The following is a 20,119-nucleotide window of genomic DNA, read 5'->3' as shown; positions in this document are numbered from 1 at the left end:
AGCCATTGTCTCTTTGTCTAAGTCATTAATATAGCTGAGGTTGCATAGCTGTAATTGGCTGAGGTCCTGGCACTGATCTTTGCACTAGTCATAGCCTGCCAACGTAAAAATGCCCCATTTATCCCTACTCTCTGCTTCATCTCCGTTAACCAATCTGTGCCAATATTCAACCCCAACTCCATGAGCCCTTACCCTTTGTATTAACCTTTCGCGAGGCATCTTATCGAATGCCTCGTACGAGTCCAAGTACACCACATCTCCTGGTTCCAATTTATCTACCCTACTAGTTACATCCTCAAAAATCTCTACATTTGTCAAACATGATTTCCCTTTTGTAATACCATGCTGACTTAGGTTTTTTAAATGCCTTGTTAAGACTTTTTAATAATAGATTCTAATAGCACTTTCCTACTGACTAAATGTAGGCTAACTGGCCCATAGTTCCCAGTTTTCCCTCTTCCATCTTTTTTGAATAGCAATGTTGCATTTGTAAACTTCCAATCTGCTGGGACCATTCCTGAATCTAGGGAAGTTTGGAAAATCATAGCCAGAGCTTCTGCTATCCCTGCAGCTATCTCTTTTAGATCCCTAGCATGTAGGCCATCAGGCCCCAGGGATTTGTCAGATTTTAGTCCCTTAATTTTCTCCAGTACTTTTTTTCCGCTGATATTAATTTCCTTAATTTCCTCACTCTCATTAGTCCTTCTGTTACCCTCTATGTCTTTACTCTGAAGACGATGACTAGAACTTTCTGGCCGGTCACGCCATCAGAATCTTCCGTTCCTGCTGACGGCGCTCCTCCGGATTTCACAGCAGTGAAGGGTGTGTTCAACGGGAATCCCCGTTGACAATGACGGGACCAGAAGCTACCCCTGCCAATGATGGGCCACCTCCGCAGCCACGAAACACGCGGCAGGTTGCATGGAAAATCCCGCCTAAAATATTTGTTCAATGTCTCTGCCACCATTTCCTCATTCCCAATGTTAATTTCTTTCTGTTTCTGCTTCTCAAAGAACTATCAACATAGTCAGGTTGCAGCAAAGAGTGAAGCATCACTTTTCCATGCATGTTCAAACTAACAAGATTGAATCAGTACATGCCATCCGTTGCTCAGTGTCAAACAATGTAGTGTATACTAAGATGAGAATACCTAAAGGATGAGAGTATCATTGATTCTCAGCTTGGAGCGGGCACGGTTGCACAGTGGTTAGCACTGCTGCCTCAGAGCACCAGGGTTCAATTCCGGCCTCAGGTCACTGTCTGTGTGGAGTTTGCTCATTCTCCCTGTGTCTGCGTGGGTTTCCTCCGGGTGCTACGGTTTCCTCCCACAGTCCAAAATGCGCAAGTTAGGTTGATTGGCCACGCTAAATTGCCCCTTAGTGTTGGGGGATTAGCAGGGTAAAATACGTGGTGTACGGGGATAGGGCCTGGGTGTGATTGTTGTAGTTGCAGCCTCGATGGGCCAAAAGGTCTCTTTCTGCACTGTAGGGATTCTATGGCTCAAGACTTGAGAGGTTGCAGTTTGGATCGCTGGTCCATGCTGGATTAACTGACCTCAGCTAAGGTGGGTGATGTGATATAACAAACTGGCATCAGTACCATGTTTTCTAATGGAAATGAAAGGTAGGTGGTTTCTATAGTGAGTGGCACTAGTTCGATCTCTCCTGAAGAGAGAGAGCTGGAGAGATTGGGTAAAATTAAAAGTCATTGAATGATCAGTTTGATTCTGCAAAATTAAAATATCAAAGGAAAACTTGCATTTATATCAGGTTAAAGTCCAACAGGTTTATTTGGAATCACGAGCTTTCAGAGCACTGCTCCTTCTCCACTCACCTGATGAAGGAGCAGCACTGCGACAGCTCGTGATTACAAATGAACCTGTTGGACTTCAACCTGGTGTTGTGAGGCTTCTTACTGTGCTCACCCCAGTCAAATCCCGGCATCTCCACATCATTGCATTTATATAGCATCTTCCATGACCTTCGGATGTCCCAAAGTACCCCATAGCCAATGAATTACACTTGAAGTATAGCTACTGTTGTCATGAAGACAAATGATGCACAGCAAGGTCTCACACACACAGCAATGTGATAATAAACTGATAATCTGTTTTAGATGTTAGTTGAGGGATAAATATTTGCCACAACATTGAAATAGCACCATGGGATCTTTTACTAACATCTCATCCAAAGGTAAGACAGTGTTACTGCCGTGAGATTATAGTTAATCTGCCTGCACCCTGGAATTGATCGACTGTTAGTCTGACAATGGAAATACTCAGTGAAATGTTTTCCGTTACCTTCGCCCCATTGTTATTGAAGAAAATAATGGCAGCACTGACCTAAACTGCGTTTCTTGTTATCGATAGAGATGAAACGTATGCAGGGGTTATCAGCAATGTACTTCGCAGCCCAGGGAACATCAATCTGCGTGCCTGCCTCGTAGAAAAGGGCCAAAGCAAAACGAGAGGAATAACTTGCCGTTTCCAGTTGCTGCCTTTGTGATTCACCTATTACTGCAATAAAAAAAGATTATGGAAAAATGAAAGGGACAGTGTCATAAAATCAATGCTTCGTTTCTGCAACGCAGGACAACATGCACAGTCAATATTTATTTGCCTAAATTGCGACTGCATTACAACTGTTTGTCATGAAATATTTACAAAGGGGCCTGGGTTGAAATCTAGCTCAGACTGATGAGGCGAAGAGCTTGTGTCTCTGATGGTTGTCAAGGGTCAAAAATGAAATCAGTTTAAGTACTCTCAGTTCTGTTCTCAGGGGATGGAACTCCACAGTGCAAAAACCGCACTGACCAATCCTCTGAACCCATCAAGCCCCCTAATGCATTTGAAAATGGGCTAGCGACAAATGGATTTGTGAGCCACATGATTGGCTGTGAGAGCTCAAGGTATTAAACTCTGATTTTAAAGCAACTGGAAACATGGTGCAGACAGTGAGCAGACCCTCAATAGCTGAAACGAAAGTGCAGCCAATGGAGTTCAAAGTGGAAGCAGATGGAGAGGTTGCAGTCACAATGTCTGAAGGTGCGCATAAAGGAACACTGACGCAGAGCGGCTCAGGAGTAAGTGACCATTAAACCTGGCTTAAGTGGAACCAGGAGCTGCCTAATGTTCCAGATAGACTAAATTCACACCAATTTGTTTAGATTATTCAACCTAACACACGGCTTGGCTACAAATCATCACCAATCATCACTGGCTCAGATGCAAAAACCTTAAAGCCACCAAGCCCTGTTTTATTTTAACACACTGGATCATAAGAAAATGTGGAAAAATATATACATAGCTAATAAATAAATCATTGCCTACCCAATAGCAAAAATGTTAATAACTTCACCTTACATTCCTTGTTCAAATCTGTCCCTCAAACCCGCTAGCCAGGGAATCTCTTACATTGGTTTCCACATAGTTTTACAGTGTACTGAATGGTTGCTGTATGGCTTTGATCCAGTGCATATAGGGCAAGTTCTAACAGTGCACATCCATTAGTTACTGGTAATTGTTGAGTAAAGTTAGGTTTATAATAATGTAGTTTAATTATATCACGTGGCCCTGCTGCTTATTTTAGATGATCTTACATTTGGACCATCAACTCCAAGGATTAACGCTGTCATCTAACATTTCTCAAAAGGCTCTATTCTCTGATTTTTCTAACGGTGATTGTGTACAGGTTCGAGGAGACGCTGAGTCATTGTAGGGTTTGATGCTGTTTAAGGCTGGCATGCAGCAATATATGGGAGTGCAGTTATACTGTGCATTGTGCGTGTTGCAAAGCAATGACTCCAAAATTGTAATATAGCTGTAAGAATCGTCTGGCATCAAAGTGTGGAATATACCAGGTGGGGAGCTAGTCTGCCATTACATGTTTAGGTACACACACACACACACATATCTGTGCAAATGTTAAGGCGCACACACACACAACTCTGTACACATGTTAAGGAACAAATGCACAGAACTCTAAACACAGTTTAGATACACATACAGAATTTTAAACACATGCTAACGCACACACACAAAGTACTCCGATGAACACGTGTTAAAGTTCACACGCACAGAATTCTGAGCATGTTAAGGTGCAGATGTATATATGCACTCTTAGCTGGTCGAAGAGTTGCAGTGAATACACAGCATAGCCACTTTCCCACTCCAAAACCAGCTAGGCGGATCAACTGCTCCTTGCAGTGTGATAAGAGAACATTAAGAAGTTGTGGCTCCTCAGCTTTGTTATGGTGCTTCGTCTGAATTGGTTAGGAGCTGAAACCACATGGCATCAATATTCAAGGAGTGGTTGTTTAAAAACCTTGTACGTGGCTGATGTAATCTGGGAGTTGTTAGATACCCATTTAGCTTTACAAGCCAAACCTTAATATTTGGCTGCTTTGCTTGGGTTATTTTGAAGATAGGTTGCCAAAAATGTACAGTAATGGCTAAACTCTCCTGTTGCTGTCAATGATAAATCACCACTTGTTAGTTTTAGGTGCCTCTGCAATGATTCACTACGATAATGAATATATTATTGTTAAACAACACACAAATCATATCTTCTATAAACTGATTGAAAACTTGTGAAAGATCTGACTGTGATACACGTGTTGGTTATGGCATTCCTATATCGGCTATTTTAACAAAGTATCCCTCAATTTATAAATAAACCAGTTAATGCTTCCAGTAAATAGCTGCTACAAGGTGTTTGTATCATTTATTAAAATTGCACAGTTATTGACACAGTCTCTTTCAGATTTCCTCAGTCTTCTTTCCTTTAGCACGTATTTTCTATTCATTAGGAGAATGTGTGTAACAAACAAACATTCCGTCAGTCACAATGTTCCTTAACCATTGCTTTTGATCGGATTTTGATGTCAATGCTTATTTTAAGCTCAAAGTTATTTCTAATGTTTATTGAATAAAATGCTGAGATTTGCCATTCATTGTTGCCAAGCTGCTTCTACGTTTTTGAACTTGGCTGCCTGTTGTGGGAAATCAGACATTGCTTCACAGATTGGCTCAAGCATTACTACTTGCAATTAAATAATAAACCAGATGTTTTTGCTGAATTGATGAGTACAAAACCATCCGAGGAAGGACTGTATTGTACAATGTGCTTACATTTGCAATTTTATGTTTGTGAGAAAGGAAAGGAAGACTTGCATCTTTATAGGAGCTTTCATGACCCCAAGATGTCCCAAAGTGCTTTGTAGTCAATTAAGTACTTCTCCATATTCTTTATTCATTCGTGGGACATGGGCATCGCTGGCGATCCAACATTTATTGCCCATCCCTAGTTGCCCGAGGGCAATTGAGAGTCAACCACGTTGCCATGGTTCTGGAGTCACATGTAGGCCAGACTGGGTAAGGACGGCAGATTTCCTTCCCTAAAGGACATTAGTGAACCAGATGGGTTTTTCTGACAATCGACAATGGTTTCATGGTCATCAGTAGATTGTTAATTCCAGATTTTTTAATGAATTCAAATTCCACCATCTGGATTTGAACACGGACCCCAGAACATTATCCAAGTTTCTGGATTAATAGTCGAGTGATAATACCACTAGGCCATCGCCTCGCGTGGAAAATGTGGCAACCAATTTGCACACAGCAAACTCCCAGGACACTGGGGTGAACTCCCCTTGCTCTCCTACAAAATAGTGCATCGCAACTTTTATGGCTCAAGTCTGTGCGATGGAACCTGAACACCCTGTGGTGAGCGTGCCATCACTGAGGCATGGTTACTGGAGGCAAAGGGTGGATGTGAAGGAGATACACACTGCTACTTGGAGGAGGTGGTACTCACTGGACATTCCTATCAATGGGGAGAGATATGTGCTTGATGTGTTGTAATCGACTTAATAACTAACCTGTATGGGATATAGCTATGCCTGGTGCATAGGGAGAGTCTGCACTCATGTATTCTGAGAATTTCAAATTGTAACGTCTGATAAAACATGAGCCTGAACCAGCAAGACAAAATCACTCCGAACAAAACAGTATGTAATAAATAATACAATTTTAAACAGAAATGACATATTATTCAACATAACATTGTTTCATTTGGCTCCCTAATGTCTTAGCTTGTTTATCCAGAAAGTAGTTGTACAAGTGTAGGGTTAATAAAGATTCCAGCTTCTATTCTTAGGACAGTGCACAGCAGGGTAAGGGTGGCACGGTGGCACAGTGTTTAGCACTGGTGCCTGACGGTGCAAAGGGCCCAGGTTTGATTCCCGGCTTGAGTCACTGTCTGTGCAGAGTTTGCACGTTCTCCCCGTGTCTGCGTGGGTTTCCTCCGGGTGCTCCGGTTTCCTCCCACAGTCCGAAGGACGTGCTGGTAGGTGAATTGGCCATGCTAAATTCTCCCTCAGTGTACCCGAACAGGCACCGGAGTGTGGCGACTCGGGGATTTTTACAGTAACTTCATTGCACTGTTAGTATAAGCCTTACTTTTGTCACTAATAAGTAAACTTTACATTTTAATAGTGGGTACTGCGATTGGCCTTCACAGACCCGGATTAAGTAAAGTTGCCTGGGGCTTATTTTCCTGGATTGCTATTCAGTCAAATAGAGAGAAGTTTGTTGTGTGGACTGGAGTGAGACTCAATCCACTGTAGATTTTAGTTGAGGCTCAGTGGGTAGAACTCTCACCTCTCAGTCAGAAGGTTCAAGTCCCACCCCAAAGGCCTGAGTATATAAAGTAGGCCAACACTCCAATGCAGTACTGAGGGAGTGCCACACTCTTGGATGTGTTGTCTTCCAGAGGAGACACTTAACTGCCCTTTCAGGTGGATGTCCTAACTGCCTCCCACCAAAATGAGAAAGACATTTTTTTCCATACTGCCTTATATACTTTCTGGAGAAAAGTCATACAACTTAACCTTTTCCATTTGATATAAATATGGAGTCATCAAGCACAGATTTCCCTACAGGCCTCAGCTTCTTAACACTATCATAAAAATTATAAGAGGAATATAATTAATAACACAAATGCGTGTCAGTTAACATATGGGTGGCACAGTGGTTAGTGCAGCTGCCTCACAGCGTCGGAGACCCATTCAATTCTGGCCTTGGGTCACTGTCTGTGTGGAGTCTGCATGTTGTCCCCGTGTCTGCGTGGGTTTCCTCTGGTGCTCCTGTTTCCTCCCACAGTCCAAAGATGTGCGGGTTAGGTGCATTGGCCATGACAACTTGCCCGTTAATGTCCCAAAATGTGTAAATTTGGTGGATTAACCGTGGTAAATGCCTATTGTGAGTTTAGGCCTGGGTAAGATGTTCTTTCTAGGTGCATTGGCCATGCTAAATTCTCCCTCAGTGTACCCCAACAGACGTCAGAGTGTGGCGACTAGGGGATTTTCACAGTAACTTAATTGCAATGTTAATGTAAGCTGACTTGTGACACTAATAAATAAACTTCTAAGTTTTAAAAAATTTGCAGGGGGTAGGTGCAGATCAATGGGTCGAATGGCCTCCTTCTACATTGCTAACTTGCCCCTTAGTGTCCAAAGATGTATAGGTTAGCTGGATTAGCTGTGGTAAATGCATGGGGTTACAAAGATTGAGGGGGGGGGTGTGGTTTGGGCCTGGGTAAGATGCTTTTTTGGACAGTCGGTGAAGATCGATGGGCCGAATAGTTTCCTTCTACATTGCAGGGATTCTCTGGCTCTAATGCAGGATTTTCAAATCAGTAAAGTAGAATGTCATGGTTATCACTTATATGATACAATTTATAAACTCGATAATTTATGAGTACAATTTTACACATTGTTTCTCACTTGAGGTTGATATAGGGGGACAGCCAGTATCCCACTCAAATGGCTGATTGAAATTGTTGCCGGCATTATCCCTCTTCCCTGAGCCGTGCACATAATAAGCTGGGCTCTCTTTTCTGGGAAAGAGTCAATGGACATATGGTTTCACTCAGACACATTTGTAACTCTGCATTTACGCTGTAAAGTTAGCAGCATGAATTGTGACAACTTAATAAAAGAAAAGGGCATTGGCAAACCCAAAGAGACGAGTAAAAGTTTGACTTCAATGGAAATAAAATCAAAGGGAGATATAAAGCAGGTCACTGACTCACTATCACAAGAACCATCCTGCTGTGCTTGTTCTGTATTTCAGTATGTTCAGAACATATTTGGCCTGAATTAAAGCAGGGTATTCTTGGTCACTTGTTCAGTGCTGTTTAGTTACCTCTGGAGCATCAGCTTGACTCAGTTACTTATTTCTGCCAAGCCAGGAGCAACAAGCTGAGCAACGGGCTGGTTCGATCCCAGAATCTGACCACTCAAAAACAGCTCTGATTATACATCAAAAGTTGTCTTTTATTGTAGCCTGAGTGGTGACAGGGTCATGTCAGAGAGTCTATACAGTGCAGAAGAAGGCCATACGGTCCATCCAACCTGCACTGACATCAACCCAGACTCTATCCCCGTAAACCTACACATTTACCCTGTTAGTCCTCCTGACACTAATGGACAATTTACCATGGCCAATCCATCTAACCCGCACACCTTTGGACTGTGGGAGGAAACCGGAGCACCCAGAGGAAATCTACGCAGACACGGGGAGAATGTGCAAACTCCACACAGATAGTGACCTAAGACCGGAATTGAACCCGGTTTGCTGATGCTGTGAGGTAAGGGGCTACTCTGAAAGTGCAGCGGGACATGGGGCAGCATGGTGGCACAGTGATAAGCACTGCTGCCTCACAGCATCAGCGAACCGGGTTCAATTCTGGTCTTGGGTCACTATCTGTGTGGAGTTTGCACATTCTCCCCGTGTCTACGTGGAATTCCTCTGGGTGCTCCGGTTTCCTCCCACAGTCCAAAGGTGTGCGGGTTAGGTGGATTGGCCATGATAAATTGTCCATTAGGAGGACTAACAGGGTAAATGTGTAGGTTTACGGGGATAGAGTCTGGGTTGTTGTCAGTGCAGGTTGGATGGGCCGTATGGCCTCCTTCTGCACTGTAGAGACTCTCTGACATGACCCTGTCACCACTCAAGCTACAATAAAAGACAACTTTTGATGACTTCTGTTGCAGGAGGAAAATATTCTAAATGCACAAAGTACAGTCGGCAACAGCGATGAAGTTAGAAATGACTGAGGGCTCGAGGCATGAGGCAGATTTCCTTGTGGAGTCTGGGGACCTGAGCCCTCCCACACAACATTATATTTAGATTTTTCACAAAGCACACTTTACGTTTTGTAGCAGCCCGCTGTAATTCTGCTTTTTAAATAAAAAGGTCTTCTTACTGGAAGCCTTGACATACATTATATGTGATAATAACCATGGTTATCGGCACTTTAAATGTACTGGTTCTAATTTCTTTTGAGAATGCAACATGAAAAACATGGACTCACTATATATGGAGTGGGAGGGTGGAGATGAGGTCAGAACACCAGGGAATGCACAGAGGTTCTGCCACATTTAATGTATTTCCTCTGTTTTCTGGCTGGGAGAGGCTGGTTAGCTGTCCTGTGGGTAGATCATGGGGCGTGGGGAGGTTGCTGTTGGATGAAAATAAAAGGAAGGTTGCGGTGGGGGAGGGGTGCGTGGGGGGAATCATGAATGGAAGCCTGGGAAGATTGTGGATGGTAGGTTGGGGAGTTTGTGGATCGAAGGGGTCAGGGGGATTGTGGATGGAAGAGTTTGGGGGGGTTGTGGATGGAAGGTCGGGGGGGGGGGATTGTGGATGGAAGGTCAGATGCTGGGGGGTGGGAAGTCATGACGGAAAATTGAGGGATTAACCCATAGATTCATGAGGACGAAAAACCACTTATGGCACCTAAGGAGGTCATTCAGCCCGCAAGTCTATGTTGACTCTTCATCGAGCAATCCAGTCAGTTCCATTCCCCGCTCTATCCCCATAGCCCTGCAAGTCTTTTGCCATCGAGTGTTTATTCAAATTCCTTTTGAAGTCCCTGAAGTTCTCTGCTTCCACTACCCTCATAGGCAGAGAGTTCTAGGTCATTATTCCCTTGCAACGCAAAAAAAAGTTCTTCTCACATCCCCCTGCACCTCGTGCCCAAAACCTTAAATCTGTGCCCCCTACCCCTCATACAATCGGGCAATGGGAACAGCTTTTCTTATCTAGACTTGTCATAATCTTGCACACATCCATTAAATCTTCCTTCAATCACCTTTTCCCAATGGAGAATAACCCCAGCTTGTACCCCTGGTGCACAAATGTTACACCTATGTTCAAAAAAAGATAAGCCCAGCAACGACAGACCAATCACTTGAACCTTGGTTGCGGAAAGGCTTTTGGAAAAGACAATTTGGGTCAAAATTAACCGCCACTGGGACACTGAAGGGTGGCATGGTGGCACAGTGGTTAGCACTACTGCCTCACAGCACCAGGGACCTGGGTTCGATTCTGGCCTCAGGTCACTGTCTGTGCGGAGTTTGTACATTCTCCCCGTGTCTGCGTGGGTTTCCTCCGGGTGCTCTGGTTTCCTTTCACAATCCAAAGATGTGCGGGTTAGGTTGATTGGCCCTGCTAAATTGACCCTAGTGTCAGGGGGATTAGCAAGATAAATATGTGGGGTTACAGGAATAGGGCCTGGGTGGGATTGTGGTCGGTGCAGACATGATGGGCTGAATGGCCTCCTTCCGCACTGTAGGGATTCCATGATTCTATGAAATGTGGATTAAGTTAAGGAAAGCCAGCGCAGATTTAAGGGCACATCATATTTGGCTAATTTGATTGAGTTTTTTGATGAGGCATCAGAGGAGGTTGATGAGGGTCATGCAGTTGATGTGATGTATATAATTTAAGAAAGTCATGTATATGATTTGAGAAAATGTCACATTACAGGCTTGTCAGCAACGTTGAAGCCTTTGGAATAAAAGGGAGAGTGGCAGAATAGACATGAGGCTGGCTGAGTGACAGAGGACTGAGAGTAATGATGGACGGTTGTTTTTTTTGGGCTGAAGTGAGATATATAGTTCCCTGGGGGTCGATGTTAGATTAAGGAAAGTAGTGCTCTGATAGTAATGACCTAGGCTTGGGTATACAGGGCACAATTCCAAATATGTGGATGACATTAAACCTGGCGAGCTGTGGGGTGGATAGTGATAAACTCAAGAGGACTTAAACAGGTTAGTGGAGTGGGCTGACAAATGGCATTAGAAATTTAATGCAGGGATGAATGAAGTAATTTATTTTGTAGGAAGAATAAGAACAGTCAATATAAAAGAACAAGTACAATTTTAAAGAAGATACAAGAGCAGAGAAACTTGGGGGTCCATACGCAAATCACTGAAGGTATTAGAGCAGGTAAACCTTGTCCTTATCAATTTGCCTCTCTGACCCTTTGGCTAAGAAAAATATGAGATCAAGCTTGTTCTTGACAACTTGGATCTTGCCTGGGGACCATGAATTGGATCGAATTGGATGTTGGAGCAAGCAAGGAGATGGATCTTGGATTTGGAGACGGGCTTGGACTGTCCACGCCATGCATTGGCTTTCTAACTCTGAGAAAGGAGGACATTTTTTTAAAAAATCAATCTGCCTCACAGGGCATATTGCCAGTGGCAGAAAGTTTAGCAGTATGTCTGCACACTGGGTGGCCAATTAAAGTTCAAGTTTAGTTATTTTTGTCACAAGAAGGCTTACATTAACACTGCAATGAAGTTACTGTGAAAATTCCCTAGTCGCCAAACTTCAGCACCTGTTCAGGTACACTGAGGGAGAATTTAGCATAGTCAATGAACCTAACCAGCACGTCTTTTGGACTGGGGGAGGAAATCGGAGCACCTGGAGGAAACCCACGCAGACATGGGGAGAAAGTGCAGACTCCGCGCAGACAGTGACCCAAGCCGGGAATCAAACCTATGTCCCTGGTGCCATGAGGGAGCAGTGCTAACCACTGTGCCACTGTGCCGCCGCCATTTTAAGTGACCGACTAAGGGTTCTTCCTGCTCCCCTAGGCATTTTACCTATGTCAGAGAGGGATGGGGGATGGTGAGGGGGGGGATTAATTTGGTTGTCACTGCATGAGGAAACTGACAGAAAAAATGAGGCATCCCCCCAGTGAGTTCCTGGGGCCTGCACGCCCAGCAAGTGTCCACAAAGACACTTCAACTTCTTCCAGGGCGCCTCAGCATTGAGGTGCTCTCCCCCATGATTTTTTTAATTCATTCATGAGACATGGATGTCGCTGGCGGGCCAGCGTTTATTGCCCATCCCTTGCTGCCCTAGAATCTGAGTGGCTGGTTTGACCATTTCAGAGTGCAGTTGAGAGTCAACCACATTGCTGTGGATCTGGAGTCACATGTAGGCCAGACCGGGTAAGGACGGCAGATTTCCATCCCTAAAGGACATTAGTGAACCAGATGGGTTTTTCCGACAATCAGCAATGGTTTCATGGTCATCAGTAGATTCTTAATTCCAGATATTTTTTATTGAATTCAAATTCCACCATCTGCCGTGGCGGGATTCGAACCCAGTCCTCAGAACATTAGCTGAGTTTCTGCATTAATAGCTTAGCAATAGCACCATTGGGATATCACCTCCCTATGCAGCCTCAGCATTGGCCCCACCAGCAGCGACACTGCTGAGGTGCTGGCCCCTCTGATTGAGGCTCCTCTGGGAGCTGTCTCTCCATCCTTAATTGGACAGTGGTCCCAGTATCGTCCCAGCAATGTAACACCCCTGGGCTTCAACGCCTGCCACATGGGACTTAACTATCAGTGGAAAGTTCAGCCCAAGGACCTCTGAGATGAAAAGGAGATTGAAGATTTGACAGGTTGTTTGCAAGGACAGAGGGTGGGTTTATTTTGAAGGGAGGGGTGATGACGGCAGAGTTGAAGGGGAGAGAATATCATAGAATCCCTACCGTGCAAAAGGAGGCCATTTGGCCAATCGAGCCTGTACCGACAATAATCCCACCCAGGCCCTATCCCTGTCAGCACACATATTTACCCTGCCAGTCCCCCTGACTCTAAGGGGCAATTTAGCACGGCCAATCCACCTAACCCACACATCTTTGGACTGTGGGAGGAAACCGGAGCACCCAGAGGAAACCCACACAGATACGGGGAGAACGTGCAAACCCCATACAGACAAGGCCAGAATTGAACCCAGGTCCCTGACATTGTGAGGCAGCAGGGCTAACCACCGTGCCACTGTGCCGCCATTATCTGAGGAAAAAAAAACATTTACAATGTTACCTAACATGGGAACCAAGAGTGCAGGTAGTGTAATCAGTGCAAATAGTCTTGAGCGGACACAGATTGGTCTCTCGAGTAATATGAGCTCACAGAGGGCATGAGAGGTAAAGAATTGAGAAACAGAATGTGTAAGTTCAGGTTTAGTGAATGGGGAAATGTGGGCTATACAGTGTAAGACTAGAAATTACAAGTTGTGATAAGAGCAAACGCCCATCCATTTTGTATAACATTCCTTTATCTGCTATTTTCATGTTGGTGTTAACTCATTTAAAATAAATAGGTTGACAACTCTGTTAGAATAGCTATACAGCGGTCCCAAATCACCAACGTTCTAGCTTCCATTGTTCCATTGGTTCTCACAGTGTAAAATCGTCGGCACCAATGCACCCCTCCCTGATGAGCTCAACACATTCTATCCCCGTTTTGAGCGAGAGCATGCCCTCCACCCTGGAAGCCTCGGATGAACCTGTATCCGAGGTCACCATTGCAGACATCAGAGCAGCCTTCTCAAAAGTCAACCCACGGAAAGCGGCTGGCCCAGATGGGGTACCCAGACGAGCACTCAGATTCTGCGCAGACCAGCTAGCGGGATATTCACAGACATCTTCAACCTCCCTTTACAACAATCTGAGGTCCCTATCTACTTCGAGAAGACGACCATCATCCCGGTACCAAAAAAAAGCCAGGCAGCGTGCCTTACTGACTATCGGCCGGTGGCTCTGACACCCATCATTATGAAGCGCTCCGAAAGGTTAGTCATGGCACGAATCAATTCTGGCCTCCCAGATTGCCTGGATCCACTACAGTTTGCCTACCGCCGCAACAGTTCCACAGCAGACAACATCTCCCTGGCTCTGCACTCAACCCTGGAACAAAGACACCTATGTCAGACTCCTATTTAATGATTACAGCTCAGCCTTCAACACCATTATTCCCACAAAACCTATCTCCAAACTCTGTGGCGTGGGGCTCGACTCCTCCCTCTGTGACTGGATCCTAGACTTCCTAACCCACAGACTGCAATCAGTAAGGATAGGCAACAACACCTTCTCCACGATCATCCTCAACACTGGTGCCCCACAAGGCTGTGTTCTCAGCCCCTTACTATACTCCTTATACACCCATGACTGTGTGGCCAAATTCCCCTCCAATTCGATTTTCAAGTTTGCTGATGACACCACTGTAGCGGGTCGGATCTCAACCAATGACGAGACTGAGTACAGGAAATAGAAAATCTGGTGAACTGGTGCGATGACAATAATCTCTCCCTCAGTGTCAACAAAATGAAGGAGATAGTCATCGACTTCAGGAAGCGTAGTGGAGAACATGCCCCTGTCTACATCAATGTAGAAATGGCTGAGGGCTTCATGTTTTTATGTGTCTAGATCACCAACAACCTATCCTGATCCCTTCATGCCGATGCTATATTAAGAAAGCCCACCAATGCCTCTACTTTCTCAGAAGACTAAGGAAATTTGGCATGTCTGCTAGACTCTCACCAACTTTTACAGATGCACCATCGAAAGCATTCTTTCTGATTGTATCATAGCTTGGTATGGCTCCTGCTCTGTCCAAGATTGCAAGCAACTACAAAGGGTTGTGAATGAAGCCCAGTCCATCACACAAACCAGCCTCCCATCCATTGACTCTGTCTACACTTCCTGCTGCCTTGGAAAAGCATCCAGCATAATCAAGGACCCCACGCACCCCGGACATTCTCTCTTCCACCTTCTTCCGTCTGGAAAAAGATACAAAAGTCTGAGGACATGTACCAACCAACTCGAGAACAGCTTCTCCCCTGCTGCCGTCAGACTTTTGAATGGACTTACCTCTTATTAAGTTGATCTTTCTCTACACGCTAGCTATGACTGTAACACTACATTCTGCACTCTCTCCTTTCCTTCTCTATGTACAGTATGCTTTGTCTGTATAGCACGCAAGAAACAATACTTTTCATTGTATACTAATACATGTGACAATAATAAATCAAATCAAAAGCAAAAATTCATAAAACACAGAAATCATTTTAAAACCTGAAACTGTACATGAATAGGTGTGAGATGCTGATATCTGTGCCCTCAGCTGTGTCTCACTGACTTCCCCAGTGTTTCTTATTTAGTTTATGGTTATTGATTATCAAAATTACCCTTCATGCCTCTTGCTATATGGACTGTGAAGCCTCGTTGCCTGGAGACCCCACCAAAACAAAGGAGCCAATCCCACCAGCTATGTGGAAACAATCTGAAAACAATGTTCAAAGTTGCATAACAGACCCGGGGCTCCAATTTTAAACAAAATTATTCTTGGGATGTGGGCGTCACTGGCAAGTCTGGAATTTATTGCCTATCACCAGCTTCGGATGGAAAGGTGCTGGTGATAGACACACCTTGAACAACTGAGTTCTGTTTGTCGCAGAGTCAAACAGTTTGACAGCACAGAAAGAGGTCCTTTGGCTCATCGTGCCTGCGGTGGCCATCCAGTGCCTATCTATTCTAATCCCATTTTCCAGCACTTGGTCCATAGCCTTGTATGCTGTGGCATTTCAAGTGCTCATCCAAATGCTTCTTAAATGTTGTGAGGCTTCCTACGTCTAACATCCTTTCAGGCAGAGAGTTCCAGATTCCCAGCACCCTCGGGATGAAAAAGGTTTTCCTCAAATCATAGAATCCCTACAGTGCAGAAAGAGGCCATTTGGCCCATTGAGCCTGCACTGACAACAATCCCACCTATCCCCATTAGTCCATGTATTCACCCGTTAATCCTCATTACACTACAGAGCAATTTAGCATGGCCAATCAACCTAACCCGCACATCTTTGGAGTGTGGGAGGAAACAGGAGCACCCGGAGGAAACCCCTATAGAAACAGAAAGAATGTGCAATCTCCACACAGACAGTGACCCGAGGCCAGAATTGAACCTGGGTCCTGGCACTGGGAGGCAGCAATGCTAATCATTGTGCTACATGCTGCCATTAAACCCCCTCCAAAACTTCTGTCCCTTACCTGAAATCTATGCCCCCTGGATGTTGACCCCTCTAATGAGGGGAAAAGTTTCTTCCTATCTACCCTATCTATGTCCTTCATAATTTTGTACAGCTCACTCAGGTCCCCATCAGCCTTCTCTGCTCTAAGGAAAACACCCCAGCCTAAGCAGCCTCCCTTCATAGCTGAAACTCTCCAGCCCAGGCAACAACCTGGTGAATTTCCTCTGCACTCTCACTAGTGCAATCACATCCTTCCTATAATGTGGTGACCAGAACTGCACACACCACTCTAGCTGTAGGCGCTCCCAATGCTGTTAGGTAGGCAGTTCCAGAATTCAGCAACAGTGACAGAGTTAACATTTCAGTTCTATGACCTTTCATTAAATTTAGGGATAAATAGGTTTTAAGCAAGGGGATGGGCGGGACGAGGACTAAAGGAAGGTCTGTGATAAAGTTAAAGTTGGGAGAGATTGAATGACAGAAGAGTTAATCTTCCAGACTAAGGGAATGACGATCTGGCAAGACAAAAAAAAAGGTGTATCTCGAGCAGGTGTCCTGTTGAATGAAACAAGGAAAGGAATTAAAATGGAGCACAGATTCTGATCAGAAATTGTTGAACTCAATGATAATGGGAGGCTGTAAAGTGTCAAATTAAAAGATGAGGTGATGGGGGCAAGTTCATCAAAAGCTCAAAAGATACTCCATGAAACATTAACTCTGTTTCTCTCCACAGATGCTGCCATAACTTGCAGCACTTATCCAACATTTCCTGTTTTACTTACAATAGAGTGTAACCAGTTAGGGAGGTGCCATTGAAGAAGCCTTGGCCAGTTGCTGCTAAGCTTCCTGTACGCCGAAGGCACAGTGTGCCATTGATGGAGACATGGGTATTTGAGGCGGTGGATGGGCTGCAGATCATTTGGACTGCTCTCCCCTGGTTAGTATTGAACTTTCCCATACATAGCTCAATGGACTGCTTCAATAATACTAAATCTTAAATATGAAATATGAAAATCTGTGTGATTAAAAACATTCACGAAACCTCACCACTATAACCCCAATGCTATTATATTTCTAATGCCTGGAAATTCTGTAGAAAGTCTCAAACAATTGACATCGGGAAACATCCCAAAAAAGGCTGCAACTAATCATGAAGAAAAAAATCTTTTACATAAAGCAATGGCCATTGAGGCTGAAAAAAAATGAACAGTTTAAAGGTGCACTTTAACAATTTATTTGTTACATGTAATTTCTTTGCGATCAAAACTAAATAAACCCTACTTGTTACTGTGATCCTCAGAAACCATCAGCTCATCTTAAAGCTTCATCTTACGACCATGTCCCGCCTGAATTTTGGTGAGGTGAGGAGGTAGGATCGGGCGGGAGGTGTAAAATCAGGTTTGCCCCCGGTTTTTTACCTTTCCTGATCGTACCGGCACTGTTTTGCCGGCAAAATCGACTTTGCACTCTTACTTAAAATAAATATTGATTACATGCTTTGCAACCGTCCAGCAGTGACCTTGCCAGTACTGCCCTGGAAAATGCCCTCACAGGAAAGATCAGTGTCCTGCGGGCACTGCCTAATGCTTCCACTGCAACAGATAGGGATCATTTGGTAATCTGTGCAAATCAAAATCTCAGTTCCGCACTGATAGCCCAAAGGTCACTCACAAGGTCAAGACTCAAAGCCCAGAGATCAAAAACAGCAGCTCTTCATTTTGGAATGTTAACACCATCATAAATGGTCTTCTAAGGGTGGCACGGTGGCACAGTGCTTAGCACTGCTACCTCACAGCGCCAGGGACCAGAGTTTTATTCCCTGCTTGGGTCACTGTGTGTGGAGTCTGCACATTCTCCCCATGTTTGCTTGGGTTTCCTCTGGGTGCTCTAGTTTCCTCCCACAGTCCTAAAGACGTGCTGGTTAGGTGCATTGGCCATGCTAAATTCTCCCTGAGTGTACCTGAACAGGTGCCGGAGTGTAGCGACTAAGGGATTTTCACAGCAACTTCATTACAGTGTTAATGTAAGCCTACCTGTGACTAATAAATAAACTTTATTTTAAGCTGCTGGTGTCACAGTCCTCTCAGCCAAAGAAGCATGGTTGAAAGACAACAACTAATGACGGGCATGTCACTCCATGTGGCAGGAGGACTTTGCCTTCCTGTATGGGCTTCTTGCAGGCGACTCTGCTGTACAAGAACAAAATAGTCCAAGCAACCCTCTTTGTGGTCCACAATCAGGACTACTCTCCGTTAAGCTGCAGCACCACATCGAGTTTAACTTCCTGCAACCGACTGGCAAAGTCTCCCAGCAAGGGCCTGGCTCCAAGTCCAGATAACAGCCCTCAAAGCTCTTCATGGGACTAGGCAGCATTAAGAATGCCGATTGGATAATGCTCAGGAGTGAGGCCAAGCCAGTGTGCCTGTCCACTCAGCGAGAGTTCTCTCACCATTTCACAGCTGGATGACTCGGGAGTCATTTCCCAGTCAAGCAGCCTACCACATGATGCTCACAGATGGTCCCTGTCCAGAAACCTAATGAGTCTCTCCACATCTGTATAGACCTCACAAATCTTAATAAGACCACGGCCAGGGAGGTCCACCCCATGCCTCAGTGGACAAGATCCTGACCAAGCTTTCTTGGCAAGATCCTTTGCCAAGCTAGATGCAAACAGCTGCTTCCCCCTTGGTGAGAACTCCTAGCTCCTAACCACATTTATTACACACTTTGGCATATTCTATTTCAACCATCTGCCCTTTGCTATTACATCGGCACTAGAGACTTTCCAATATGTGGTGTCAGACATCCTGCAGGGTCTTCAGGAGGTCATGTGCCACATGGACACTGTCCAGGTCCGCACGGTGGATGATAGGCTCTCAGCAGTCTTGGAGCACCTTCAAGAGGCAGGACTGACACTGAACGACACATCTGAGTTTACCAAAACCTCCATCCACTTCCTGGGCCATGTTGTCAGCAACAGAGCTTTCACGAAAGACCCACACAAAACCAAGGCGATCACTGATTTCCCCAACCCCATTTGTCCCTAATCTCCAGGATCTCCTGGGAACGGTCCACTAGCTGGCAAAGCATTTACCTCATGGAACCACTGAGACACCTGCTCAACAAAGACCAAGTGTATTATAGAGATTCCCAGCAAGAGCAGGCGTTCATATGTATCAAGGAGGTGTAACACTGCACTGATATTCTGGGGCACCATTATAACAGTCAATGCTTTGTCCACAGGTCAAAAGAAGTTCTCTTTAAACAGCAAGAGAAGAGACCATCACAAATTGCTAGGATTGTGTGTTGCACCACCAAAATCAGAGATGGGTAAACACTGAGAATGGGCTCAGCTCCATATCTGTGTCCCCTGCTGTAAATATGTAGAAAACATAGAAACCCTACAGTGCAGAAGGAAGCCATTTGGCCCATCGAGTCTGCACCGACCACAATCCCACTCAGCTTCTATCCCTGTAGCCCCACTTATATATCCTGCTAGTCCTCCTGACATTAAGCTTCGATTTAGCATGGCCAGTCAACCTAACTCGTACACTTTGGACTGTGGGAGGAAACCGGAGTACATCTGATGTACATACTTATGAGTTGTTTATAAACATACTCCTGACGACGAAGCCCACTGTCTGGCGTCTGAAGCAGGATTCTTCAGGAGGAGCCCCAAGATCAAAGCTTCCCTATTCCAGAACTTTCATGACTATAAAACGGGAGGGACTTTGTGAACTTAAACAATTATTCTTTAGATGTTGGTTGCTTTTAAACATCTATTGGAACCATATTAATACCTCAAACCTTTCAAGCAATCTAAAAACATATAAAGATAAGAATGTATCATGTTTGTACAGCAGATATGCTAAGAGACCGCAGTGTTGGGAGGCAAAAACTAAATATTAGCTGCAAAACTTACGTGGTCCTATTTTGATCTCTTTTTAT

At 44.7% G+C, this 20,119-nt stretch overlaps 1 protein-coding gene across 3 annotated transcripts in view; it reads right to left on the bottom strand.

Moving 5' to 3' along the window:
• rnls (renalase, FAD-dependent amine oxidase) overlaps nt 1-20,119 on the bottom strand; it is a 200,317-nt gene that overhangs the window by 14,860 nt on the left and 165,338 nt on the right. For all 3 annotated transcript variants that reach the window (XM_078223577.1, XM_078223579.1, XM_078223576.1), the window contains one exon: nt 2,342-2,515. In XM_078223577.1, the coding sequence (XP_078079703.1) occupies nt 2,342-2,515 (174 nt within the window). The remainder of the gene's footprint in view (nt 1-2,341; nt 2,516-20,119) is intronic.

Source organism: Mustelus asterias, chromosome 11 (assembly GCF_964213995.1).
Source record: "Mustelus asterias chromosome 11, sMusAst1.hap1.1, whole genome shotgun sequence".
NCBI lineage: Eukaryota > Metazoa > Chordata > Chondrichthyes > Carcharhiniformes > Triakidae > Mustelus > Mustelus asterias.
Note: the sequence above shows the minus strand (reverse complement) of the source record. Positions and strands in the feature narration are given on the sequence as shown.